The sequence below is a fragment of the Camelus dromedarius genome, chromosome 12 (genome assembly GCF_036321535.1).
Source record: "Camelus dromedarius isolate mCamDro1 chromosome 12, mCamDro1.pat, whole genome shotgun sequence".
NCBI classification, from domain to species: Eukaryota; Metazoa; Chordata; class Mammalia; order Artiodactyla; family Camelidae; genus Camelus; species Camelus dromedarius.
The window spans coordinates 35,277,267-35,302,211 of NC_087447.1; the positions used below are offsets into that span (position 1 = coordinate 35,277,267).

The 24,945-nt window shown below is 38.1% G+C and overlaps 1 protein-coding gene across 14 annotated transcripts in view; it reads left to right on the forward strand.

Annotated features, from left to right (window-relative positions):
• HPS5 (HPS5 biogenesis of lysosomal organelles complex 2 subunit 2) overlaps positions 1-24,945 on the forward strand; it is a 45,825-nt gene that overhangs the window by 2,042 nt on the left and 18,838 nt on the right. For 12 of the 14 annotated variants that reach the window (XR_010383386.1, XR_010383387.1, XR_010383388.1 and 9 more), the window contains exons 2-20: positions 2,154-2,317; positions 3,951-4,061; positions 4,240-4,304; positions 4,754-4,946; positions 6,136-6,269; positions 9,797-10,009; positions 10,346-10,417; positions 14,002-14,090; positions 15,135-15,313; positions 15,768-15,926; positions 16,507-16,693; positions 17,396-17,498; positions 18,341-18,490; positions 19,678-19,755; positions 20,058-20,638; positions 22,570-22,690; positions 22,876-23,031; positions 23,808-23,927; positions 24,698-24,811. Coding sequence is in view for 9 of the 14 variants with exons in the window: in XM_064492521.1 (XP_064348591.1) it covers positions 2,210-2,317; positions 3,951-4,061; positions 4,240-4,304; positions 4,754-4,946; positions 6,136-6,269; positions 9,797-10,009; positions 10,346-10,417; positions 14,002-14,090; positions 15,135-15,313; positions 15,768-15,926; positions 16,507-16,693; positions 17,396-17,498; positions 18,341-18,490; positions 19,678-19,755; positions 20,058-20,638; positions 22,570-22,690; positions 22,876-23,031; positions 23,808-23,927; positions 24,698-24,811 (2,933 nt within the window). In the remaining 5 variants the exon portion in view is untranslated. Of the gene's footprint in view, positions 1-1,685; positions 1,745-2,153; positions 2,318-3,950; positions 4,062-4,239; positions 4,305-4,753; positions 4,947-6,135; positions 6,270-9,796; positions 10,010-10,345; positions 10,418-14,001; positions 14,091-15,134; positions 15,314-15,767; positions 15,927-16,506; positions 16,694-17,395; positions 17,499-18,340; positions 18,491-19,677; positions 19,756-20,057; positions 20,639-22,569; positions 22,691-22,875; positions 23,032-23,807; positions 23,928-24,697; positions 24,812-24,945 lie in introns of those variants that run through there. The other 2 variants (XM_064492519.1, XM_064492526.1) reach the window with 2 other exon arrangements.

Here is a 24,945-nt window from a genome sequence, read left to right on the forward strand (position 1 = left end):
CTGAAAGGCTAGGCAGATTTTGGATAAGGAGACCTGGAGGGAACGGAGTCATTTCAGAGAGAACAAGCGCAAAGAAAAGTATAAATTTGGAGTTGGCTTAACAGCAGCTTCTCTTGAGAACTGACATTGTGCTGTTCTTTTTCCATTCTCATCTCCATTAAGTCTTTTTCAGAAAAATAGAAACTTACTAGGTTTTTTTACCCCATTAGATCATAAATTCCAGATTATTCTCTCTTCACTGAGATCAAGGGCAAATGGCCTATCCATCTCAGAGTTTGTTTTAAGATCATGAGTGGAAGAGACAGCCACTGTGGTCTCAATGTTATTCGTTTCTATCTTCTTTAGGATCTTGTATGGTAATTGTATCTTCTTTTTCCTGTATCTTCAGTCCCTCTCATTCTAAAGACTTCTTTTAGCTACTGCCTACAAATCTGTTTATTGAGTCTCCCTTGCTCACAAGATCAAGAGAGGTTTTCTCCTTTTCCACCAGATTTCTTGAGTAAGTGAAGAGACATCTTTACTTCCTCACTATGCAACCCTTATCTCAAATCTTTGTTTTCTGGTGTCTGCCCACAGCACTTCACAGAAATTATGTGACCTCCCAACACTAAATCCTTCAGTGCCTTTCTGTTGCCTACTGAATTAAAAAAATTTTTTTTTGCCGAATTAAAATTTGGGTTCCTTGGTTTGAGATTCAGAGTGCTTTGTAACTTGTGCCTGAGTTACTATCCCAGCTTTAGTTTTCATTATTCCATGGCTTGTGTCCTGTGTTTCAACCAAGGACTAAACTTGTATTCTCCAAATATATCCACTGTATCTTTGCTTATTGCTGCCCTACCTGCTGTCCTTTCCCTTTTCCTTCTGATAAAAGCCTACTCAGGTCCAGGGCTACTTCACTACCACTTTCTGTGGTTACTTAATTTTTTTTTTAATTAACTAACTTTTTTAGTGGTGGGAGGTGATTAGATTTATTTACTAATTTTTTTTTTAATGGGGGCACTGGGGATTGAACTCAGGATCTTGTGCATGATAAGCTCTACCACTTGAGCTGTACCCTCCCCCCAGTTCTGTGGTTACTTTAAACTCAACGTGATTTGTCTGTCCTCTAAGTTCCAATGTATTACTTTGCTTATGTTTCCCTTATGAGGGCTCTGGGGGTGTGTGTGTGTGTGTGTGTGTGTGTGTGTGTGTGTGTGTGTGTGTGTGTGTGTGTGTGTGTGATTTGTCTTTTTCTCCCCATATGATTATAAAGTGACTGATTTCTGGAATTACTTGATTTGTCTTGTTTGCACCACTGTGCCTCATATTCTGCTAGAAGCAGTCAACTTAGAGAAAGTCAAACAATATAACAGGTTAGAGTTTATTCAGGGTCTTGCTGAGAACTGTAACCTGGGAGATAGTCATTCAGTTAGCTCTGAGGAAACTGCTCTGAAGAGGTAGGGGAGAAGACAGTTTATATGAGATTTTTGGCTAGAAAATAAGTGCAGGCAAGCCTACATCTTGGTAAAAGATTATTGCTAATCATAAAGAACAGATATCCAAGTGAATGATTTTAGTATGGGAAGATGCAAGAATCTGGGGAGATTAAACTTCTTCCTGGGATATACATCTAGTCTAGCGAGCTTAAGGGGGCTGCTTGTCCAAAGCAAGCGGTGCCTCATACTGTTGTGTTAATTTCCTCCCAGAGGGCACTGTCGATCAGCAACTGCAGTGGAGTACAACTTAACCCTTGTAGAACTGGATGGTGAGCAACACTGTTTGTCTTAGTAATCCTGATTTTTCTTCATCCACGGTACTTAATAAAATGACAAGTGGAAAGGCTGAGAAGACTTTACTTAAGTTAGGAATTCTCACCTTTTATCCCGCAGCGTCCATTCCGCTTCTCCCACTGTTACATAAGTAGAGTGGGATAGGATCGTGGAGGGCCTTGAGAATCTGGATTTTATTCTCTGGGAGTTTTAGAGTCAGGGAATGATATCGTACAAGCTGATGATTGCATATAATATTACCTCTGCATGTTTTCTTTCCACCTGGATGCTAATCACCTCCAGAGTAGGGATCCTTGTCCCTTTCTCATGTTTCCCAATTTTCTCAACCTACACATTAAATACTTGCTGAATGAGTGGTGAGCGTCTTAAATCATATTTTTGCAGGTTTGATTCAGGAGTACTGTGCCTATTACTCAACGGAGTTTGAGCTTTCAGGCTAAATGACCTTTGTGCCTGTGATACCGGAGTCCTACAGCCATGTTCTTGCAGAGTTCGAGTCTCTGGATCCATTACTTTCAGCCCTGAGGCTGGACTCCACTCGTCTAAAGGTGATTTTCTTGATCTTTATGTCAGTTTTATTTTCATATTCATATTTTTGTGTGCTCTCTGTTGCATGCACCCGTGTTGTCTATGTTTTATGGAGTTTTGGGTGTTCTTGCCTGTGCTAGTAATACCTCACATAGGAGTAATACGTTCATAGATTTTCTTGATTTATTTTTTAATCAGTCATTTGAATTCTTCTTTCCCATCCTTGGAGACCATGATATTGATTGCTGAATTTTTTCCTTCTGATCTTGCTGTCTTCTCTCAGAAAGCAGTGTATTTGATTGAAAATAAAATAGATATAAATGAGTATACCCCATTGCATTTTGAGCAGTACAAACCACTGCAGGTATACTAAGTTCATTCCAAGACAAGGAGTCTGAAGTACCCTCTGTTTTAGGGAGCAGGGCTAAAAATTAGCTTTAAACCCAGGAATGACATAGTAAAGAACAGTCTCATAACCAATTCCAAAATAATTGCATTCTTACACTTTTGCTCCCACCCCAAAGCTCCTTTCCAGTCTCTGAGCAAAGGGAGAATGGAAAGTAATAGGCAAAGTAATATGAGCAACAATTGTAAAGGTTGATACCAGTTAGACATTCTTTAGTTGCAAGTTACAGAAAACCTTCTCAATAATGGCTTAAGCAATAAAGGTGTTTATAATTTTGTTGGAGGTTATTGTTTCTGGGTTTAGTGTAGTGGCCAGTGACGTTCCTGAGAACCCAAGCTCTCCATCTTTCTTGTTCTACCATCATTTGTTCATTGGCTATTAGTCTCAGTTGCAAAGTAAGAGTCCTGGCTCCAGTCTTAATGTCTCCATTAGCATCTCAGGCAAAAAAGAGGGGGCCAAGGATAAAGACTTTCTTTTCTTCAGATTCTACCATTTATGTGGAAGGGTAAAGCTTTCTAGGAAACCCCAGCAGACTTAGCCTCATCAGCTGGATTTGAATCACAAGGCTTCCCCACAGTGCAAAAGAAACTAGGTAAATGAAGATGTAGGTTTTCCAGCTTCTATGGTGGGAAGCAACAAGGTCGAAGAGGGTTAGGAATGTCTGTTCGCCGACCAGTCATTTTTGCCACAAGGTTTTGGGCACAGTAGGGCCCCTGTTTTCTCTGGTAGATAGGGGAGGAATCAGCAGGCTGAAGGTGTGGAGAGACATAGTGGTACGATGACCTGCATCTGTGTCCTGCAGGCTCACTTGCTCTCAGAGCTGTGAGTGTTTTGTGCCAGTTATGCAGACTAGAAATGGTATATGGGAGCAGATGATTAAAGTGGCTGCTTTATCCCCTGGAGACTTACTTGATCTTCCTGTGGTCAGCGCTGGAATGACCTAGCCCAATTACACGGAAGATGAATGGGCTAGTAGCTGGCTTTTGCCAATAGAAAGTTACTCATTTATACAATTGAGCCTATTCAGCCATTTTGAGATTCAGTTAAACATTTAAAATCGACATGTTCTTCCTTCTGTGTCTTTCACTATTCTAGAATGAGAGTGTGAGTACCATGATGTTTGACAAGACAGTGGGTGGGGTAGGGGGAGGAACCTGACACAGATCTTCAGTATTTATTTCTAGTAGATAGTTTATTTGGTTAAGTGACTGTGGCAATCTCACACTTGCCTGTTTCTGTGTTTTTAGTGTACAAGCTTAGCTGTGTCTCGAAAATGGCTAGCCTTGGGCACTTCAGGAGGAGGACTCAATCTCATTCAGAAAGAAGGCTGGAAGCACAGGATTTTCCTTTCACACAGGGTAAGATTAAGGGGTAGCCCTGTCTTATACCATCCGTAGGGAGTATCTTTCATAAACGTGAATTTCTCCATTACAAGTAATCACTTAGAATAAAAGAGTAATGTAAACCTTGAGATTGAAACATAAAACTTTACCCATTTTTGAGGAGCTGCCTAATATTTTACCTTCTGTGCTCTAGGAAGGTGCAATTTCTCAGGTCGCCTGTTGTTTACATGATGATGATTATGTTGCTGTAGCTACCAGGTGAGAAGCTGTGTTAAAACTATTTGATCTTTTCCAAAAGCTTTTTAAGTTGACAAATGTAGTTGTGTGTTTGTTAGGTAGTGTGACCAATCATCCTGATTTGCCTGGACCTGTCTCTGTTTTAGCACTGAAAGTCCCATGTTGTGGGAAACCTCTGAGACCCAAGTAAACTAGGACAGACAGTTGGTCACCCTTGGGTTTGTGGAAAAGGCTAATATGAAGCAACAACATTTCCGTGACCTTAAAAGAGAAAGGTAGCAGAGATAATTTAGAACATCTAAGTTGTCCTATTATGTTAGATTGGTGGACTAAAGCAAAGAAATTAATACCTTGACTTTCTACTTTATCTTTTCAGAAGAATAAGAGTTTGCATGTATATTTAATATAGTCAATACTGTGATCTTATTCACCATTGCCAAAAATTTGCTTCTGTGACTCATTTCTTGCAGTCAAGGTCTTGTAGTTGTTTGGGAATTAAATCAAGAGCGTCGTGGAAAACCAGAAAGAATTTATGTGTCTTCAGAACACAAAGGCCGAAAAATTACAGCTCTCTGTTGGGATACAGCTATTCTTAGAGTTTTTGTAGGTGATCATATGGGGAAAGTTTCTGCCATCAAACTCAACACTTCTAAACAAGCAAAGGTGAGAACCAGTCCAGTTCTTTGTGTATGTGGGTGAAATATAAGGTATTGTCTTAGAGAATTTCAATTAAAGGACACAATTTTTCCTACTGTCTTTCTTGGGGGACTGGTCTAGAGCCCAGACTATTAATTTTGAGGAGAATTGTTTGCATGTAGTATGTGTGGTAGCCTGGTTTAGCTTGATATGATTGCAGAATGGCTTCTGTGAGCTCACTTCAATAATTTGCACGTTGTCTGTTACATTACTCCATAATTCACCTGCATGGCTCACTTGAATAGAGCATTCTTTAATACTAGGCTGTTAGGAAAGAAAAGATGCCTGTTTGTTTGTTGTGTGAATAAAATGGCAGACCTAGAAATGGTACTAATTGCCCAAGTTCCTATTTTCCAGGTCCTCATTTAGAAGAAATTCAGGGGTCTAGGTATATTTTCTCTCAGGAAGATATAACGTACTGTGAACAGAACCTTAAAGGCACTTCCTGGATTGTGCTCAGCAGCGTGGGTCCCTAGGCTTCCTGCCACAGTTGTTGGTGTAGAAGACTTGAGTCTCAGGTTACCCTAACAGGATGCTCCAGTCTGTCGTTAAGGCAGAGCTGACCAGCTTCTCACTGCCTCTCCCCTCCAGAGCTGTTGTATTAGAAGTGGGGAACTTGTCTCTCATAGGCTTACTTCCACATAGGATCCTGGCAGAAAAGAAGAGCTCTCAACTATCATTGGCTAAATTATTTTAATTAACACATAAGAATATTCTTGATGTGTGAATTAGATATTCAGAATGACCTATCAAAGTTACCACTTAATTCCTAATATATTTTTGATCCAAAATACAGGTGGAATTCTATACAGAGTATAGCCCTAATTTGTCTTTTTTTCCAAAGGGAGAAATACTATCTACTGGTGAAAAACTCTCCCATATTCCAGAACTTACTTTACCTTTTTCATTCCAACTTCTAAGATTAGATAATCACAAACAGAGCCTGAAGAATTCTCTTCTGCAGTTATATAGCAAATTATTTCACAAAACTTTTAAATGAGTGAAACTTTGATATCCTAAAAGGTGAATTAAATTTCAGCCCATTTAAAATTTTTATTTGTTGTCTAAGTTACTTTCAGGTAAAAGATAAAGAGAAGGAGATTATGTATATTCATGAAGACAAATAAACTTGATTTCCTTGTCATATCCCCTTTAGGCAGCTGCTGCCTTTGTGATGTTTCCTGTTCAGACAATAACAACAGTTGACTCCTGTGTTGTCCAGTTAGATTATTTGGATGGAAGACTACTTATATCTTCACTTACTCGATCCTTCTTGTGCGACACTGAGAGGTATATTGATCAACCAAGAGTCCTTGGAAATACAGAATTTTAGAGCAGGAAGGGACTTAGAAGTCATTTAGCCCAAACCACTCAATTCAGTTATACTGTTATTGATGTATTGATAAGGAACAAGCTGTGTGAAAGCTAGTGTTAGAGAGTAGAGGAGATTGAGACAGTCCAGTGGGTGACTAAGACAAATATTCAATTAATTCTACCAAGAAACCTAGTCTAAGTGCCATGAGGGAAGGCCAAACAATGGCCTGTTTCAATATGGGGAATCAGGAAGTCTTCCTTGATTGAATTTGTTGTTGAAATTTGCTGTGTATTTAGTAGAATTTTACTAAAGGGTAAAATTGAACGGAAAATAATTAAGAACTTTGTGAAGCTCACAAATATTTTTCCAAAATCTCTAGGGTGGAGCCAAAGGTCCAGTGAATAGCAAAGAAGTGTGTTGGAGCTAGGTGTAAGTACCAGAGCAGAGAATGGCTTAAGTTCCTCAGCCATTTTCACTGCAGGGAAATATTCACTGGCCAGTTTTTTTTTCCCCACTCCATTGACCATGGCCAACTACCATATTCCTCAGGACCCACCCCCTCTTTTAAAAATTTCCTAGGAGAATTTTAAGTATATGTAAAAGAAGAGAGAATGCGTAATAAACCCAAGTGACCCACTAGCTAGCTAGCTCCAGTAATTTTGATGGGGATATTTAGTAGGTGAAGTTTGAAGGAAAAGGGTTAAGAGGGGATAGGATATTCTAGGAGGAAAGAACAGCCCCTTGAGGGGAGGTGAAAAGGAATTAGGCATATTCCAAAATGTGCTAGTGTGGCTTGAGTAGGGGAGTTGTGGGAGATCTAGTTGGTAAATTGGCACCACACTGAGAGTAACAGCCTTAAATGTCACATTAAGTAGGTGGGTTCTCAGATCATTTTAAGAAAGTGTACATGTGAAAAATCAGGGTTTGGAAATTGATTCCCTTGGAACTATCGAGGATTGGAAAGTTTTTATGTTTTTCCAGGGATTCTTGTATTTCAGAAGACTGCACTTCTGGAAAGCAGGAGACTGTTCATTTCAAAAGTTTTGAAGGAATGTATGCTAACTGTTAGAGATAGTAGAGGGAAAGATGAGGAGAGGATGTACTTTGCTTTTATTTTCTTGTGATGAGAAAGACATGTGGGAAGGAGACCAGTTATAGCAGGTGGCAGGTGTCTGGTATCAGAGAACCTAACTGTGCAGCAGAGAGGCAAGGCTTTGAGATGCAAATGATCAGTAGGAATGGATGGATGGAACTAGTAGGCAGGATGAAGTACTTGGTTCTGACTTATTTCAGAATGAGAACAGTGATGAAGTTGGACTTTCAGAACTGGAGATTATCTAGCATCACCATTTCATTTTTGCAGATCAGAAAGCCTAGGCCCACTGAGTGATAGAACTTGCCTGGCATCACTCAGCTGGGAAGAGGCGAACTAGAATCTTTCTGCCTTGCTTTTGTGCCTTTCCTGTTACCTCTTTTCCTTCTAATACATCCTTTGACATTGGACCTTTGGCCTGCAAATCCACCTTTAAGATCTTGGTAGAATATTTGTTAGCTTCACTTAGTTTTAAAATACTCTTCATCTATAGGTTTTCAAGTTTTCCAAACAGGCCAATGCAGAAATTTGGCTGAAATTCTGACAAGTGGACAGAAAATTGAACTGAATTAACACCTTATTGGGGTTGTTTTGAAAATCTAGTGAAATGGAATAAAGAGCTAAATAAGTGGAGATTTATTTTTCTGTCTGTGCAGTAGGGTTGCTCATGATTTGTTTTTCCTTTCACAGGGTTGTGGCTAGAGTTGGTTATGAGAAAAGCCAACTGTAAAATTAACATGTTTTAGAAGTGTTTTCTGTAAGCTAGAATTGAGTTTGGGGGGACATGGATAGTACAATAATTAAAAGTTTTTTATTTGTATTTTAAAAGTTTTGTTCGTTTCAAGCTATATTTGCTGCCAAACAAAACAGCATTTTTTAAACTAAAGCTTCTACTAACCAAAGTGGTAGATATGAATTTGCTTCTCTTGCTACTTTCTGTCAGTATTGTTAATGAACAAGGTGGCTCCCAGGAGGAACTAGAACAAACAGAACAAAGCACTGTGTTATATAGTAGGGAGGACATTGGATAATGGAGCCTGACAATATAGTTTCAAGTTCTAGTTCTGTCACTTTTTAAACCTTGCCAGGTGTCAGTTTCCCTATCCAGACTGTAGAGATAGTTTTAAGGATTAACTAAGCTAATGTATATGAAATACTTAACCTTGTCCCCGTGACATGTCATTTGAAAATATGGAAATCAAGATTAATGAGCATATAAATGAGAATGAGTTGACTGTATTTGTTTACTCAGCAAATATTTATTGCACTCCTCTGGATTTGTAGCACTGTTGTTAAACACCATAGAGCATATAAAATAGGCACAAATGTATTTTATTCCCTAAATAAGGAGCATAGGTAATAAAACAGTAATACTCATTTAATTCTTTCTCTGTATACATTTCAAAGCACTTTCACATCCATATTCTAGTAAAGCTGATGTTTTATTTTATTTATGAAGCAAATAAGTACAGAAATGTTTATTAAGTTATCAAAGATCACATAGTAGATTCATGCTAGAGAGCGTTTTAGGTCATTCTGCAATAAAAAAGTTGAGTATATGGAGCACTATGGCGTATTGAGTGCTTTCTGTGGACCAGATGCTGTGCTGCACACTGGGAATTCAACTACAGAGGAATAGGAAATGGCCTTCTTCCTAAAGAAAGTCATAATCTACTGTTCAAATAGACACAACTACCATATGTAATGTGGTTAAATGCTTTGAAAACAGCATGGGAAGCATGTAATTCAGCTTATAGGAGTCAGGGAAGTCTGTCAGGAGGAATGATGGAGCTAAGTCAGGAATAACTAAAGGAGTGTTTAGAAAGAGACATCATTCTCACCTTCCATGTTCTCAGGAAGCTTTGTGTATCTGGATTTTTTATAGATCTAGCTCATGTAATCCTAAGGGAGCAGAATGTTCCAAGGTACAGAGTTTCAGAAGGACTTACCATTTTGAGGAAAGAGTGAGGAGTTTATTGGGTATTTGTGGCCAAGGAGTAGTCTCGAGACAGGGTTGGGGAGTAGATGACTAATTTCCATGGAGTGGCCAAAGAACAAGATGATTTGGGAAGCAATCGGTAGGTTACAAGGATGTGTGAAATGGTTTGGAAGGACTTTTTTTTTTTTTTTTTTTTTTTTAGGTTTGAAAGGAGCGTTCACATTAATTCTGAGCACCTCATTTTGAGGATGATAAACTGAATACTAACAGGAAGTGCTTTGCTTCCTGTTACAGAAATACTTAATGGCAAATCAGAAGCTTGAACCCTAATTTGTCCTTTCCATTCTATTCTTTCCAGTATGTTGCTAACATTGACGGTGGGGTTATTATGGCCATGCTGATTTGTAGTGCCACTGTTTTTTACTTTTTTGGTGAGTAAACATGCTTTCTCTTTTTTGGTGGGGTATTAGAGAAAAATTTTGGAAAATTGGAAACAAGGAAAGAGATGGAGAATATGGGGCTTGTTTCTTCCCTGGAAGATGTTCTGCAGGCCAGCAGCCCCTAATATATTGTGCTCGCCCTGGCTCCAGGATGTGGGAAGTAAACTTTGATGGAGAAGTTATAAGTACACATCAGTTTAAGAAACTCCTGTCCTCGCCGCCTCTCCCCGTGATTACTTTAAGGTAATGATTTGTATGGCCAGTGGGGATTATTTGAGGAACTTACATGCGGGGGGTGGGGGTGGGGGGGGAGGCAGGGTTGGACTGAAATCTCTGATAGTCCATGTGCACTAAAGATTTTATCATGCCTTTTAAGAGTGAAGTAGAATTTCTATTAAAAGATTCAGAGAAACCAAAAAGTCTTTAATCAGTTTTCTTCCATGTGATTAAAGCAAATTGAATAAAGGCAAACGCAGTTAGGTTCTTAAGTTTGTTTTGGAGGCAGAAATTTTCCTATATAGGGAAAAAACATACTTTTATATTGTGATTAAATCAGTAACAAATGTGTTTACTTCCTAGATCAGAGCCTCAGTATGATCATACAGTTGGATCCTCCCAGTCCTTGTCTTTCCCCAAACTTTTACATCTTAGGTAAGTTTCTCCCTTTGATCCTTTAAAAAAAAAAGACACTTAATTTTCCTTTGTTTCTTGTTCGGAGGGAGTTAGCTTTTTAAGATTATTTTTGTACTAAATTATTTTTAGAAAATTGAAAAATGACTGTGTTATGTGAAGTGTTCTATATATAAGAGGAATGAAAAAAAGTCATAGAAATATGCTTCCCTTTCTGTGTTGAACTCACCTAAACCAATTGGACACTTTATAATCATCAGGGAACTTCTGACAACTAGAGCTAAGAGCTGTAAGTATATAGCCTTTCATAACCTCTGCTATGTGGTGGGATATTACCATGAAAGCAAGCCTCAGACTGAAGTCTGCTGCATACGTATGTTTCTTAGCAGGCAGGCACAAACATAGTTGAAGAACTTGTTCTTGTAAGCGTGGTGAAATTTCAGCTCTGTCCAGCCATATTCTAATATCAGAGTTTAGCTAGCTTTCTAGTTGGATTAGGTACAAAAAAGTCCACTGTTAAGTGGCAGCACAGAGTGCCACTAAACGGTGTCAACTCCTGGGCTTGCCAGTTTTTGCAAGTTGTTCTGCAAGCACTGGGGTGCCAGTGTATGATTTCTAGTCAACCTATGTGTCTAAATTCTTATTTCAACAGTAGAATGTTATTTTTAATTTCGCTTAGGCTAATTAATAAAATCTCTAGTGCAGATTCAGAGAATGTCATTTAGAGGCTGTTATAAGGTATCCTGGAGTCTGGCTCCTGATTGGGTTCTTTCAAAGGCTAACTTACCAATCTTTGAAAGTAATTTAAAAAAGAACACTTGAAATGTTAACTGTCTGCCCCTAACTAATGTATGTATATGTTACACTACCTACAATGAGGCATTTAAAAGTAAATTGTAAACAATATAACACTTTCATAAATCTTTAATTCATACTGAAAGTTACTGGAGAAAGACAGCTATTTATTTGCCCATAGTTAGATTAAGTGTATTAAAAACTCTTTCTTTATGTTATGTATCACAGCTTATAATCACATATTCAGACAGTATTTATTCCTGTCTTACTCCTAGACAAAAAGGTCCATGAGGGCTCTGTGTCTCTTTTGTTCCCTGTTTTATCCTCAGTGTCTGGCATAGTGCCTGGCACATCATAGACACTTAATAAACATTTGTTGACTGTGCTGTGACATGTGGGGTGTGGGGAAGTCCCTCACCCGAGACAGTGTTTTCCAATGGCAAGGCCACAGTCTGCTTGGTTCTTCTGGTACTGTTATTCCTTTGAGTTAAGCTATTTAAAGCTCCCATTAGAATTCCTGCCTTAGCAAACAAAGCCCTTCATGATCTGGCTCTGCCTACTCCTCAGCTTAAGCAATAATTAGTACCACTTTGAAGCCTTTACTGACTCCTCCAGCAATTTAGATTAGACACGTATTCCCTCCCATGGGGTGTTGTCACACCTTGTTTATTCCTCCATCACCATCCAGTTTCAGTGTGCTTTGAATATCCATCCCAGCACCAGATTGTCAACTCCTTTACTGTGGGCACAGTGCTAGGTGCATAGAAGATTCTCAAATAATAGCTATCAAATTAAATTAAAGAATTTCACTAAGATATTTCTGAAAAATACATGAGGGCTTTTTGTTCCTGTTTATTTACTTTTTTCCGCACTTGTACACTTGATTCATGGTAACATTCACTGTTACACTCACAGATCCCACAAGGGAGCAAATTAATATACTTTGCTTCCTTTAGGGTACACTAGGATCACTTTCCCTTCCTTAACTATTTGAACAGTCTTGTTAGGCTTGTGTCCTGGTGTGTTTATCATCAGTGAAGGAAAAAGGGGATGAGGGTTGTATAAATTACAAAAGTATCAACTCTTATCTAAGTTCCCACGCCCAGTCCCCTACCTATTCTTAAGGAATCTTTCCAAGCTGTGTATCCAGTTCAGTGTCAGAATCATGATTCTGTATCTCTTTACTTAGGGATCTTCTGGCCTCTATTTTCGCCCCTCTTTGGCTCTCAGAGGCAGCCTTCCAATTTTACTTATTTTGGACTTGGATTCTGACCATTTCTTCCTTCTTTGTGACAAAGATTACTTTCCTATAGGGACAGCGATCTGATCTTATATTGGCAAAATGTTTAATATTTGTGTGAGGATCTGATTCTTGTTAAATATCACTCTTAGTTTCATAGCCACATGGTATCACTTTTAATACTTTTGAGGTCATAAACTAAAAAAAAAAAAAGTCCCTGTTCTCAAGATTATAATTTGTTGGAGAGATGTAGTCTATTTCTAGAAAATGTTCAACAACAATAAAGAGTAAGAGTTGTGACAGTGCCATACATGATTAAGTGCCATGTGAGTGGGGTTGGCAAGAAATCGGTTGAGTGCAGGAGGGAGAGTGATTGCTGTGGGCTGTCGGGGAGGATTTCAAAGGGCAGTAGGACAGCTACTGACCCTTGAGAGGTGGCTGAATGACGACTTGTGTAGGAGATGCTCTGACCAGGGGCAGGAAGCAGGGATTACCAGTGGTGTATAAAAGTAGTAGCAGCCTCAGGAGAGTAAATGAGATATGAGAGCAGAGGAATATAGAAGGAAATGAGCTTTCCTGAAAAGAAAGCTGGGCCAAGAAAGTTCAATGTCCCAGAGTCCAGAGAGGTGAGATTCAGGAAGGAAGGAACAGTCTGCAGGGTTCCTTGGGGATGCTTGGGGATCAAGAAGGAAAATGAGGAATGGTTATTGGGTTTGGCGGTTAGGAAATCAGTGACACATGCTTGGGGATCAAGAAGGAAAATGAGGAATGGTTATTGGGTTTGGCGGTTAGGAAATCAGTGACTTCTTGAGAATTCAGTTAACTGGGAAAATTAGGATTCCAAATAACGGTAGGTGGGTCAGTGAGGTTAAATGAGGGTTGAAGTAGATTTTGTGAGGTGTAGAGAAAAAGTCCAGGTTTTGGAGCTACACCATCCTTGGTATAAATTCTGACTCTTCTACTTTCGTGCTGAATGGCCTTCAGCATATTATTTCGTCTCTCTCTGAGCTTCAATTTTTCTTTTTTGTAAAACAGGAATAATATATCTATCTTGATGAGTTGTTTCAAGGTTCAGTAATATAGGTAGAACCTTTAATAAAAACAGTGACACTCCCGTAGTTGACTGGGAATTTTCAACCTTTTATTGCCCCCACACAACTGAGGACACCAAAATATTACCTTCCCTAAAAGTGGCTCACTAGAGCACTGATTGGTGGTAAGATGTTACATTTAGTCTCTGTTTTAAATGGACCCCTGTCATACCGGATATGGGAAGTTTAGCTACTAACAAACATCAGGTAAGATACCAGCCTTTTCTTTTTCTAGATGATATTTAGTGTATCTGAATTTTTCCCACTTTGGTATCATATGCTGGTTTTCAGTGGGCTGTTGTTATAGACAGAAAAGAGGTGGTAGGACTTGTTTAGCTGGGTCACTGTTGTGTTTTCTTTGCACAGGCTGATTTTGCTTTCATAGCTAATGTGAGGGTCTGAATTCAGGGCATTATATCATAAACTTCTGATTCCAAGCAAACTAGAATTCTCTTGACTTCTTCCATTCTTTCTTGTAGTGAGCATTGTGTGCTGACTTGGACAGAAAGAGGAATTTATATTTTCGTTCCTCAGAATGTTCAGGTTCTTCTTTGGAGTGAAGTCAAAGGTAACTATATTTTTCTTCCTTATGTAATTTTTCATCTCATGCTTGTGAAAGAGTTAATTATTATAGGAGGAGGATTGTCTTGTAGTGTAAGAAGTGGAAAATAGAATGAAGTGACATTTTTTTCCCAAAGATTAACATAGATGTATCTCATAATAAGATACTTCCCAAGCATACGTTTGTTAATTTATGTACAGTTATTTAATTATTTTAAATGCAATTTTCGTTTATTCTTAAATATTCGCAACCATTGCTAAGGATTGAATGGGTTAATTTTTTTCTCTCTACTTACTCTGAATCTTTATCCCTGTTAGAAGTATTGCTTTAACTCCTGTTTTGTGTCTTAATAATTTAGGGTTGAAAAGTCCTTGTGGAAACAATAGCCATTGTATGTGGCTGAGGCAGAGAAAATTAATCTCTGTATTCTTCTGGTATAAACCAGAAATGGAGGAAATAAACCTAGCATTTTTAGCATGGCTGCTCAGAGAGTGTATCTTGATTTTTGAGTCATTTTCTAGTTTGGAAAAACATAAAAAAGAGAACGGAACCATTATTTACTGACCTGATCAACATTGATTCCTTGTGAATTAAGTTTCCTTAGGGTCTCCTGTGAAAACTAGCTTTTTGGGTCCTTTCATGATGTTCTGTCAAGATTGGTATTTTTTCATGAACTGTTTGTTGATTACATACTGTGGTGAAATCCATTCACTGGTATCAGATTGTAACTCTCAGAAATGTTATAGTCTGGCCTCTCATATAGAGTGCCCTCTTTTAAAATCCCAATTTCTTTTCACAAAAAATAGCATTTTAAAATACAGGATTTTAGATCAGAGAGATGTGTGTCTTTCTCTCTGTCTTTTGTTCTTGATCTGTTTAGTATCTAAAATATGATTTTTCATTGACATGCAAGTGTAAGAATAGAGATGAAATTCAGTCAAGCCAAACCCTATATAAAAATTAGTTTATTAGAATAATTTCAGCCATCACAAAATTGGGAAAAGAGTATTTAGTTAACATCCTATGTGTACACCCCTGTTGTTTTTGTAGATATTCAGGATGTGGCTGTCTGCAAGAATGAGCTGTTCTGTTTGCACCTAAACGGGAAGGTCTCACGTCTTTCCCTGTTGTCTGTGGAACGCTGTGTGGAACGCCTGCTAAGGAGAGGCCTGTGGAACCTGGCTGCTCGAACTTGCTGTCTTTTCCAGAATTCTGTCATTGCCAGCAGAGTGAGTCACAGAGTTTACATGTTCATCTGGGTTGTTAAAACCATTCTAGTTTGCAGGATTATGCTACATAGTTGCTTGTCTTCATTAGCCTCCAGGTTAAGCAGCAGTGAATCCCCAAAGGAAGCATGGCAAATAAATCTGGAGTAGGTGATGGTGGTGAGGAAAAGGGTATACGTTCCATTAAAAAAAGAAAATCAAATTTACCCACAAATTTATCTGAATTTCAGGCCCTGTTTTAGAAGTGAAATTATTATATGTATACTAAGTCTTAATTAAATTCTTAATTCGTAAGAGAATTCTCATTAAGTCTTCTCCTAGCTTGTTAAACCCTTTTAAAGCACCTATGAGGTTTTATGTTCTATGTCAGACCTCTTTTAATGTATTGGCCATTTGTATATAGATTTCATTGCAACAGAAAGCTCTTCTATTGGATTTCTACTTATCCTTTTATTAGGGAAGAAAAACTTTGACTATAGATAAATTGGAACATTTGAAATCTCAACTGGACTTAACAACCTATGGTGATCTAATTTCTCAACTGGAAGAACTGATCTTAAAATTTGAACCTTTGGATTCAGCTTGTAGTAGTAGAAGAAGCTCCATTTCATCACATGTAGGTATTCTCACTTTGAAAAAGGGTTTGGCTGTATAGTAAGATTTTTCTATATTAGGTTGTACTCACTTACTTCTAGGGTCCCAAAACTCAACTTCCTTTCCATGTTGATTTTTTGGGGGGTGGGGCAATCAAGAGGGACTTTCTTTCAGCTGTTGGACAGCCCTTTGAAGCCTTCATTAAGGTGTGTCTTAGAACCACATTTTGTTTTATCATTGTTTAGCATATCCTGTTTGCAAATATACCTCATATAGCCTCTAGCACAAATTAAATTGCTCCTAATTGGTTTCAAATGCTTCATGCTAACTTGAGTCTCAGTGTAGCTCAGGATTGTCTCATTTAATCCCCATTCTCACTGCCAGACTTTATGGAGACAAGCTAGAGAAATACGGCAGCATGACGCCACGACACATGGGAAGGACCCAGCTGCCAGGAGCCTAGACCTTGCTCACCAGTTTGTTCTAATAAGCCATAGTTGTTGCTATTGACTTGCTACTTTTAGTGTTGGTGTTTCTCTTAGAATATCATGTTATAAAGGAAAGTTTTACTTTGATTTTTCTTGAATTCTTTTTATTTTTAGGAAAGTTTCAGTATCTTGGACTCTGGTATTTATCGTGTCATTAGTAGTAGAAGAGGCAGTCAGTCAGATGAAGACTCTTGTTCCCTTCACAGCCAAACCCTTTCAGAAGATGAGAGACTTAAAGAATTCACCTCACATCAAGAAGAGGACCAACCAGATCAGTGTTGTGGCTCACAAGGAACTGAAGGTGATGAATGTATCTTTTATTGGTTGCCGATATGAAACAGTTATTTTCTGTGACTTCTGTTTGCCAGGATTATCTCATGCATAGAGTTTTCTACAGGGTGTTAATAGGTTTTATTAAGTTGATAGACTTTCTACAAACCTATTGACCTCCTCACCACTAGAAGGATAAGTTTATGTTTATTTGGGATTTCTTCTCCCTTCGTGTTTAGGCTAACATTGGTAAATAACTTAATTTTGATCATGCATCCAAGTGCTGGAAAGGTTAAGAGAGAGGAGGTCATTAACCAAAAGAGTGGAACGGTTTTATCCTGACTAACCAAATTATTTTCCATTAGGAATGAAAAATTACTACAGTTTTGGGGGCCATTGCCTTCACTTTTCGATGTTCAAGTATTCCTGTGACTGAACTGTTGAGAAGATGTTAATAGACCCTAAACTTCTTTTTTGACTTATGGGGATTCAGGGTTAGTAGGAAAAATGAAGGTACCTGTCTAAGTGTTTTATACGTGGACCATCCGTGCATCTTGTAAACCTGTGTTCTGCTCATTTGTATTTGGGTCAGTCATGATTTTGGTATTGAATCCTTCATTTCCTTTGGTTTATTCATTTCAGAATTTCTTTAAAGATTAAAAAAACTTTCATGTGATTAGATTGTTTCTTTTCCCCTGATTCCATTCATCAGACAGTGTTTCTTATGTTCCAGTGACGTTTGAGACGGATAAGAGTGAAACTTTTCTCCCCTTCAGCATCCCACTGTCATTTCGTTCTCCATCTCCTCTAGTGTCTCTTCAGGCTGTCAAGGAGAGGTAAACTTACTAGTCTTGTCATTTAATCACATTTCTGGTTTTACCTCAGTTGTCATAATGGGCACTTTTGCACTGAGAATGGAAAGACTTTTTTTTTTGAAAGACATTTTAAATGAGAAAAAAAGAAAGTGTCCAGGTTTTCTCATTTCAATCTTGGGGAATTTAGCTTCCCTTTTTGAGTAGCTGGATATTTGAGTTGTTACAAATGTGTTTCTTTTTTTCCTCCTCAGGCTGAGCAAAAGTTTAAAAATATGTTTTTTCCTCATGCCTGATAAGAACATTTTCCATGTATCATTAGTCATTTTCTTAATCATTTTTCAGTTTGGACTCAGAGTTGGAGACTTTAGAAGTTACTACTCGCTGGGTCCAGAATTGACATATAAGTTTGAAAAAGAAGACTTTGTGTACTTAAATGCTAATCTGAGTTTTGATGGATACAAATTTTACTTTTTAAGAAGGATATACTGTGATGAGTTAGCAGCTGAATTTCATGAAGAAATTCTTGGGCTAGGATGGGGCAAGTGATCACATGGCCTCCTTTGCCTAAATTGATAGAAACATTGCAGGCACAGCTGGAGTTAAAGACCTTTTCTTTAGAACTGAATCAAATTAGTTTAGTAAATGAAGTAAATCCTTATTCTGTTATGAGTTTTACATGGGCCTTATGTGAAATCTGTAATTGATTAGAGAAGTTGCTATAAACAGAGTCTTTCTTTTTAGTAAGTCTAAGTTGCTTTCAGGGACTGATAGGAACATGGAGAACTCAGGTACTGAATTTGTCATTCTTGGCAATAATGAATTTTTTTTCATATAAGTTTGTTGGTATTTGATTTGACTTCCAGTGTTTCTAGCTTTGTGCGTAAAACTACTGAGAAGATCGGCACCCTTCACACTAGTCCTGATCTGAAAGGGAGACCAGAACCCAGGGGTGATGAGCAGTCATGTGAAGAAGATGTGAGTCCGGTCACTTGCCCAAAGGAGGAAGACACTGTGTAAGCCTCTATAGAAATCTGTGTAAATTCTACAGGAGTCAGCTGTCAATATGAAGAGAGCTGTACACCATGTCCTCTTGAAGAACGCATACGTATGGCTCTGTTCATGGTAGATTGTTTATGTATTTGTAAAAACTGGAAAATCACATCAACCCATACATAGCAAGTCGGTTGAGACAGAGTTGTAATTTAGCACCTCTTCCATCTTTCCCCCAGACAACTTCCCTCCCTTTCAAATCTCTTCAAATTTCTGGATGTTAGAGAAGGAGTATCATATTAGGAGTAGGATGACCAAGGATCTCAGCCCTGTCCAGGTTCTGCTTCTGACTAGGATGTGCCTTTGGATAGGTGACTGATGCTCTTTGACCCGCACGGTGAGAGCAGTAGCATTGATGTCTTATCATGTACCTTCCTATGACATGCAGGTGGCGTGGTCCTTATGTAGTGGAGTTGCAGCTGAGCCCTTGGTCTGGCACGATGTGAAGCATCTTGTTTATCTGGTCTCTGCCTTTTCTCATCGTTCAGGGGATCTGGCCACTGAAGGCAAGCAAGCTCAGCAGTCACTCAGGAATTGTGATAGACCCACAGGGCCAGTGTATATTAGACAGTCAGATGGAATAAAAGGTGTGTTATCCTTAGAGTGACTTAGTTACGAATCCATGTGTGTATAGGAAAAGAGTACAGGTAGTGCTATGGCGTTTAAGGCAGCCCTCAGTCTGACCTGAGCCCACCTTTCCAGCCTCACTTCCAGCCACATCCTTCTAAGCACTCTAAATTCCAGTGCTGCCCGAGAACTGGGTGTGTACACCTCACTACTTTTCTTCATGCTGTTTCTCCCACCTGCACTATTTCACCCCCATTCTTTCTAATGCAAATACCACCTCCTCAGGAGAGCATGTCTTACTTGCCTGGTCAGAATAATTATTCCTTTTTCTGTGTTTTCAGGGCTCAGTGCTTGTGCTGCTCTTTAGTATTCATTTTCTCTCTTGTATATTAGAGTTGTTTTCTTGCCTCTCTTTCTGACTAGGGCTAACTCTGACTTGAGCCTACGCATCTTGAGGCCATTTTTTATACTCATCTGTTTGTCTCATGTAACATTAAGTACAGTACCTTGCATTTAGTAAGCACTTAGGAATATTTGCCTATGGAAGCTCTAATCCCCTCTAACTTTTTTCATACTTTTCTAGGGGGAAAGAAGAAGTAGCCAGTCAACCTCCAGAAGAAGATGAGTTACAAGAGCTCAAAATAGCAACAGCAGAAGCCATGTGAGTGTTTGAATGAGAAAATTTTATAGTGAATGGGAGTAATGTTTTGAGATCATCAGTAGTGGCTCTGAGACAGTGTGGAGCAGAGGAGGTTTCATTTGGAATTGAAATTCAAGAATTAGTACAAAGTTAATGTTCTCTGTATTGCTGTCTTGCTGAGATAATTATTATTTAAAGAGTTGAAAAGTAACATTTATTCCAGGTAAGTATGTTGTATCTGTTGGGTTTATTTAGCATAAAACAGTTTGTTTTTTTAAAAAAGTATGTGAAACATAAATTTCATACTTGTCTGTCTTGTATAGGACCAAGCTACAGGACCCACTGGTTTTGTTTGAACCAAAGTCTCTGAGATTGGTTTTACAGGAGTGGCTTTCACACTTAGAAAAAACATTTGCCGTGGAGGACTTCTCAGGCATTTCAGATACTGACAACTCATCCATGAAATCAAACCAGGATATACTATTGCTTGATGGGTCAAGAAAGGGAATATTAGATGAAGAACATGAAAAAGAAAAAAGGAACTCTTTACACAATGAAGAAACTGTTCATCAAACAGCATATGAGTCTGTAAATAGTCCGAGGGAGCCCTTGGATGATGACCTTTTTCGAGTATGTTCTCCGTGCAGTATAGCAAATGATCTTATGAAGGACCTGGCTGAATTGACAACGTTGTGTTTGGAATTGAATGTATTGAATTCTGAGATCAGAAGTGCAGGTGGATGTGTGGATCACACTTTGCAACAGTGCTCACCTGAAATTCTGGCTTGTCATTTCCTAAAGAAGTACTTTTTTCTCCTGGACTTGAAAAGAGCAAAGGAGAGCATCAAGCTGAGTTACAGTAACAGTCCTTGTGTTTGGGATACTTTTATTGAAGGATTGAAAGGTAATAATCAGACTGCCTTACCAAAGATAGAAATTTATATAGAGGACAATAACCTCTTGGCATCTATGAGTTAAAAAAAAAAAAAGATTTAAGTAGAAAAATCACCTCCGTTCTGGTAAACCATCCATTTAATTTTCCACTCAATTTAATTTTTAATATTTCTTGCAACTACTATAAGAAATTAGTTTTATTTCTCTCACAGTCTTATTCAGAAAATGATATAGTACTGTTGGAGAAGTTGGGTTTAAGTAAAATTTTATAAATGCAGATAAATGAAGAAAAAAGAAAATCCCTCATGTAACTTAACTAATATAGAAACAGCATATACCATTTATTGAGTACTTACCATGTGCCAGATAGTCTTCTAAACACTTTGCAAGCATCATCTCATTTCATCTTTACAACACTTTGGAGTAGATGGTGTTACTCTATTTAATAGTTGAGGAAACTGAGACATAGAGAGATTATAATAATTGAGTAGATTAAAACTGCTATAGTATCTCATAATAACTCAGATATAATACAATAACTCAGATACAATAGATTTACAATTACTCAGCTACAATACAATGCAATTTATTTCTTTTCATAGATCAGTCCAGGGCAACTGTTCCAGGTCAGTGGTCAGCTCTCTTGCATGTGGTAATTCAGGGTTCCAAGTTCCTTCCATTTTTTTGACTTCTATCCTCTCTTAGGGCTGATGATTGAGATTGGGTTGCTGTGTCCAGGCTGAAGCATATGGAAGAGGCAAACAAGCTCTCTGATATATGTGGCCCGGTAGTGACTTAAATCTCTTCCATTGGCGAGAATTCTATCACATGGCCCCACCTAACTGCAAAGGAGTCTGGGAAATGTAACCTGTCCAGGTGTCTAGAAGGAAGAGGCTGGATACGGCTGAAGGGCTTGCATGTCTGCCTCAGAGATTTTGGTGGGCAGTCAGCAGTCTCTATTTCACGCTTGATTGAAGCCACACATTACTGGTCATCCTTGTACAGAAACCGTGCTGTTTCTACTGCAATGGTCCCATGTTTTTAAAGAGGTGACTTTTCTTAACTCAAAACTCTGGATAACAGATGTCATATTTCTTATAATTGATGTAGACTTTAAGCAGACTTTTCATTCATCACCAAAAGTGAATAGTCACAAGTAGAGACACATTTTTATATTATCTGACTTAAGGATCTGTAAGGTTCCTGGAAACAAGGATCTGTAGTTACAGTTCTCCTCACTTCACAGTTAGCAGTTAAATGTGTAAGAAATGATTTTGGTTTCTTTTACTGAATTGAAGTAGACTCTTTTATGTTGAAGTAAGAACGGTTACTTCTTTTCAAATAGTTTCAAATGTTTCACATTATTCCTGGACATTTGCTGTATCTGTCTCTATTACGTGATCATACCCAATCTTGGTCACAGGAAAATAGCAAAAAAGTCTTCATCAACCTGAGTGGTTAACTTACTACCAGAGCTGGCTAAAGCAAGTGTGGTGGGCATTTGAAATGATGCAGCTGCTTCCTTGAATTTAAGGGGATAAGTTTGGCTTAGCACTCACCCAATCATAAAGCTTTCCCTTACTTCTTATGCTCTAAGTGATGGCTTCTTCTCTGAATTCCTTTAAGTACTTGACTGACCCAATCATATTGGAAATATTGTACGTTATGTATATAAAGGATGCTTTTTCAGTGGTAATAGGCACTTATATATTGGCTATCTGTTCCTTTGTCTTTTTTAAAACTTCCAATATGCTTTGCCTCCCAGTTTGATTTTAAGGCCCTTAAAAGCAGAGATTGTCTTGTGTCCTTTTTTTTTTTTTAAATCTCTCCTGCAATGCTTTATAAATGTTGGGCCCTACACACAAAATGATTGTTGAATAATGTGTTCATGACTTAAATATTTATAGCTGTGAGATGAAGGGAAATTGCTTTGTCTTTTAGAAATGGCAAGTTCCAATCCTACATATATAAAGATGGAAGAAGGAGACCTCCCAGCAAAATTAAAGTTACTGGATGATTCGGTCCCTTTTGACAGTCCTTTGTTGATTGCTTATGCTACCCGGTGAGTTGTCCTATATGTTGTTTATATGAACTGAAGCACATGCATCTTCTTGGTCATAGTCTATAAAGTTTTACTCAATTAGGTGTTGAGCAACTTCTTGTTACTGTACTCATTTTTATTTTTAATGAATACTTAAGGTAACCAAGTTATATTATCTCACTAACGTTTTTTGTTTTTAAATGCAGATTGTATGAGAAATTTGGAGAATCTGCCCTTCGATCCTTAATCAGGTTTTACCCATCCATTTTGCCTTCAGATGTCATGCAACTTTGTCATTATCACCCCGCTCAGTTTTTGGCCTATTTAGACAGTCTGGTGAAATCAAGGCCTGAAGATCAACGGTGAGAAGGAGAGAACGTGTGCAGACTCTCCTTTCTTGTGATAGGGCATTGTTTCTCTCGTATACGCAGTTGGAACACTTTTAGGATTAACTTCTCAGGATTGAGGCACCTGCAGTAGAAGAGGAGGAATTGGCAGTCATGTCCCTTTCTTTCACAGTTCACAGTACACACCATAAATGTGCACATATCACACTTCTCTTCTCTCCCTCTCTCCCTTTCAGACATTATCAGATCAACAGTGTAAAATTAAACTCCTGCTTCAGGGCCTAGGCTGAAACAGATAAACTTCCTTGTTGTCTCTGCCAGTGGGTGGATTTTCTGCCACTTTTTTATTGATGATATCCCAGCCTTTTGCGGTTGGATCTCAGTTCCAGCTCTTAGCTTCTATAGGCTGAGACCTCATTTCCTATCTCCACGTGGCAATAAACACACATGTCCCTTGGTTATTAAGAATGACCACTTCCCCCCTTTTTTTCTTCTTTTGATTGGTTCACATTTGCTATACTGGTACTTATTTCTCCTTTTTTTCCCCCCTTTGGTGCTTTCCTTATTATCTTTAGGCTCAACTATTCATTTAAAAAGCTATTAGATTTCTACCAGTAATTCTAGACATTTTGTAGCAGAAGGGTTTTCCAGTTATTTCATCCACCCTATTAATTTCTTTTTTTTAAATGAAGTATATTGATTTCTTAATAACATTTTATTCATATCCACACATTATATCTTTCCTTTCTCAACATGAAGATTGATGATTTTTCTCCCCAACTTTCTCTTAGGCCATCCTTCCTTGAGTCCCTTCTACAACCAGAGTCTTTAAGATTGGATTGGCTGCTGTTGGCAGTGTCCCATGATGCTCCCCCAAGCACCAGCACTGTAGACGATGAAGGAAATCCCAGGTATAGAAGGGGTTCTTTTCCTAGGCTCTGCTGCTCCTTTGGAGTGGAACCAGTTTATTCACATAATAGCATTCTGGGCTTACTTCAGAAACAGCTATGGAAGAGACTGGTACAAGTCATGGTAGTGATGAGACTGAGTGTACTGCTTAGTGGTTCTGAACATTTTTTAAATCACAGACCCTGTAAGAATCTGATGATTTCTGTTGAAATAATGTAGCATCCCTACAAAATTTTGCACATTATTTCAGAGAATTAAACTGGTCACCTGAAGCTCTTTCATAGGCCAACATTAGGAGCCCTTGATGATTAAACCTGTGTTAGAAAATTGTGTGTGTGTGTGTGTTCTTCCTAGAAATTTGCCAAGGGATTTCTAGACATAACCTGATTTAGGATCTTTTTTAAAAAAAATACAATTCATAAAAAATACACACTGATACTTATAATGTAACAGAAATGTTCCTTGTGTTTTCCTCTAGAAGACACTTTTTTAAATCCCCTGAAATGTCCATCTTATATGCCTAGGTAAAAAGATCTGGAAGGATATAAAATAGCTATCTGTAAATGATGAAATTATGGGCTTCTTTCTTTTGATTACTATTTTTTTTAAATAGGTGTTTGTTATAAGAAAAATAGCTATTTTAATTTTTCAAAAGCCAAGTAGAAATGTTTGAAAAATATAATTAAGTTCTATTCTTACCTATTAGTTGAAAAATAAGCATTTTGTAGTGTTGATTTCTTTTCTAAATTACTGATATTTTTTCATTTCATAGGCCTCATTCCCACTTGTTTTCCTGGGGTTACAGTCAGCTAATCCTTCATCTAATTAAACTTCCTGCAGATTTTACAACAAAAGAGAAAATGACTGACATCTGTAGGTCTCATGGGTAAGTGAGACTTTTCCTAGAAGCTGAAGTTAAGATGAGAGTCATTTTAATGAGTAACTTAAGTTAATAGCCAAGGGCCTGAACTGATATGCCTTATCATTTGGAAATTTTCTTTGCTACATTAAAGGGCCTTT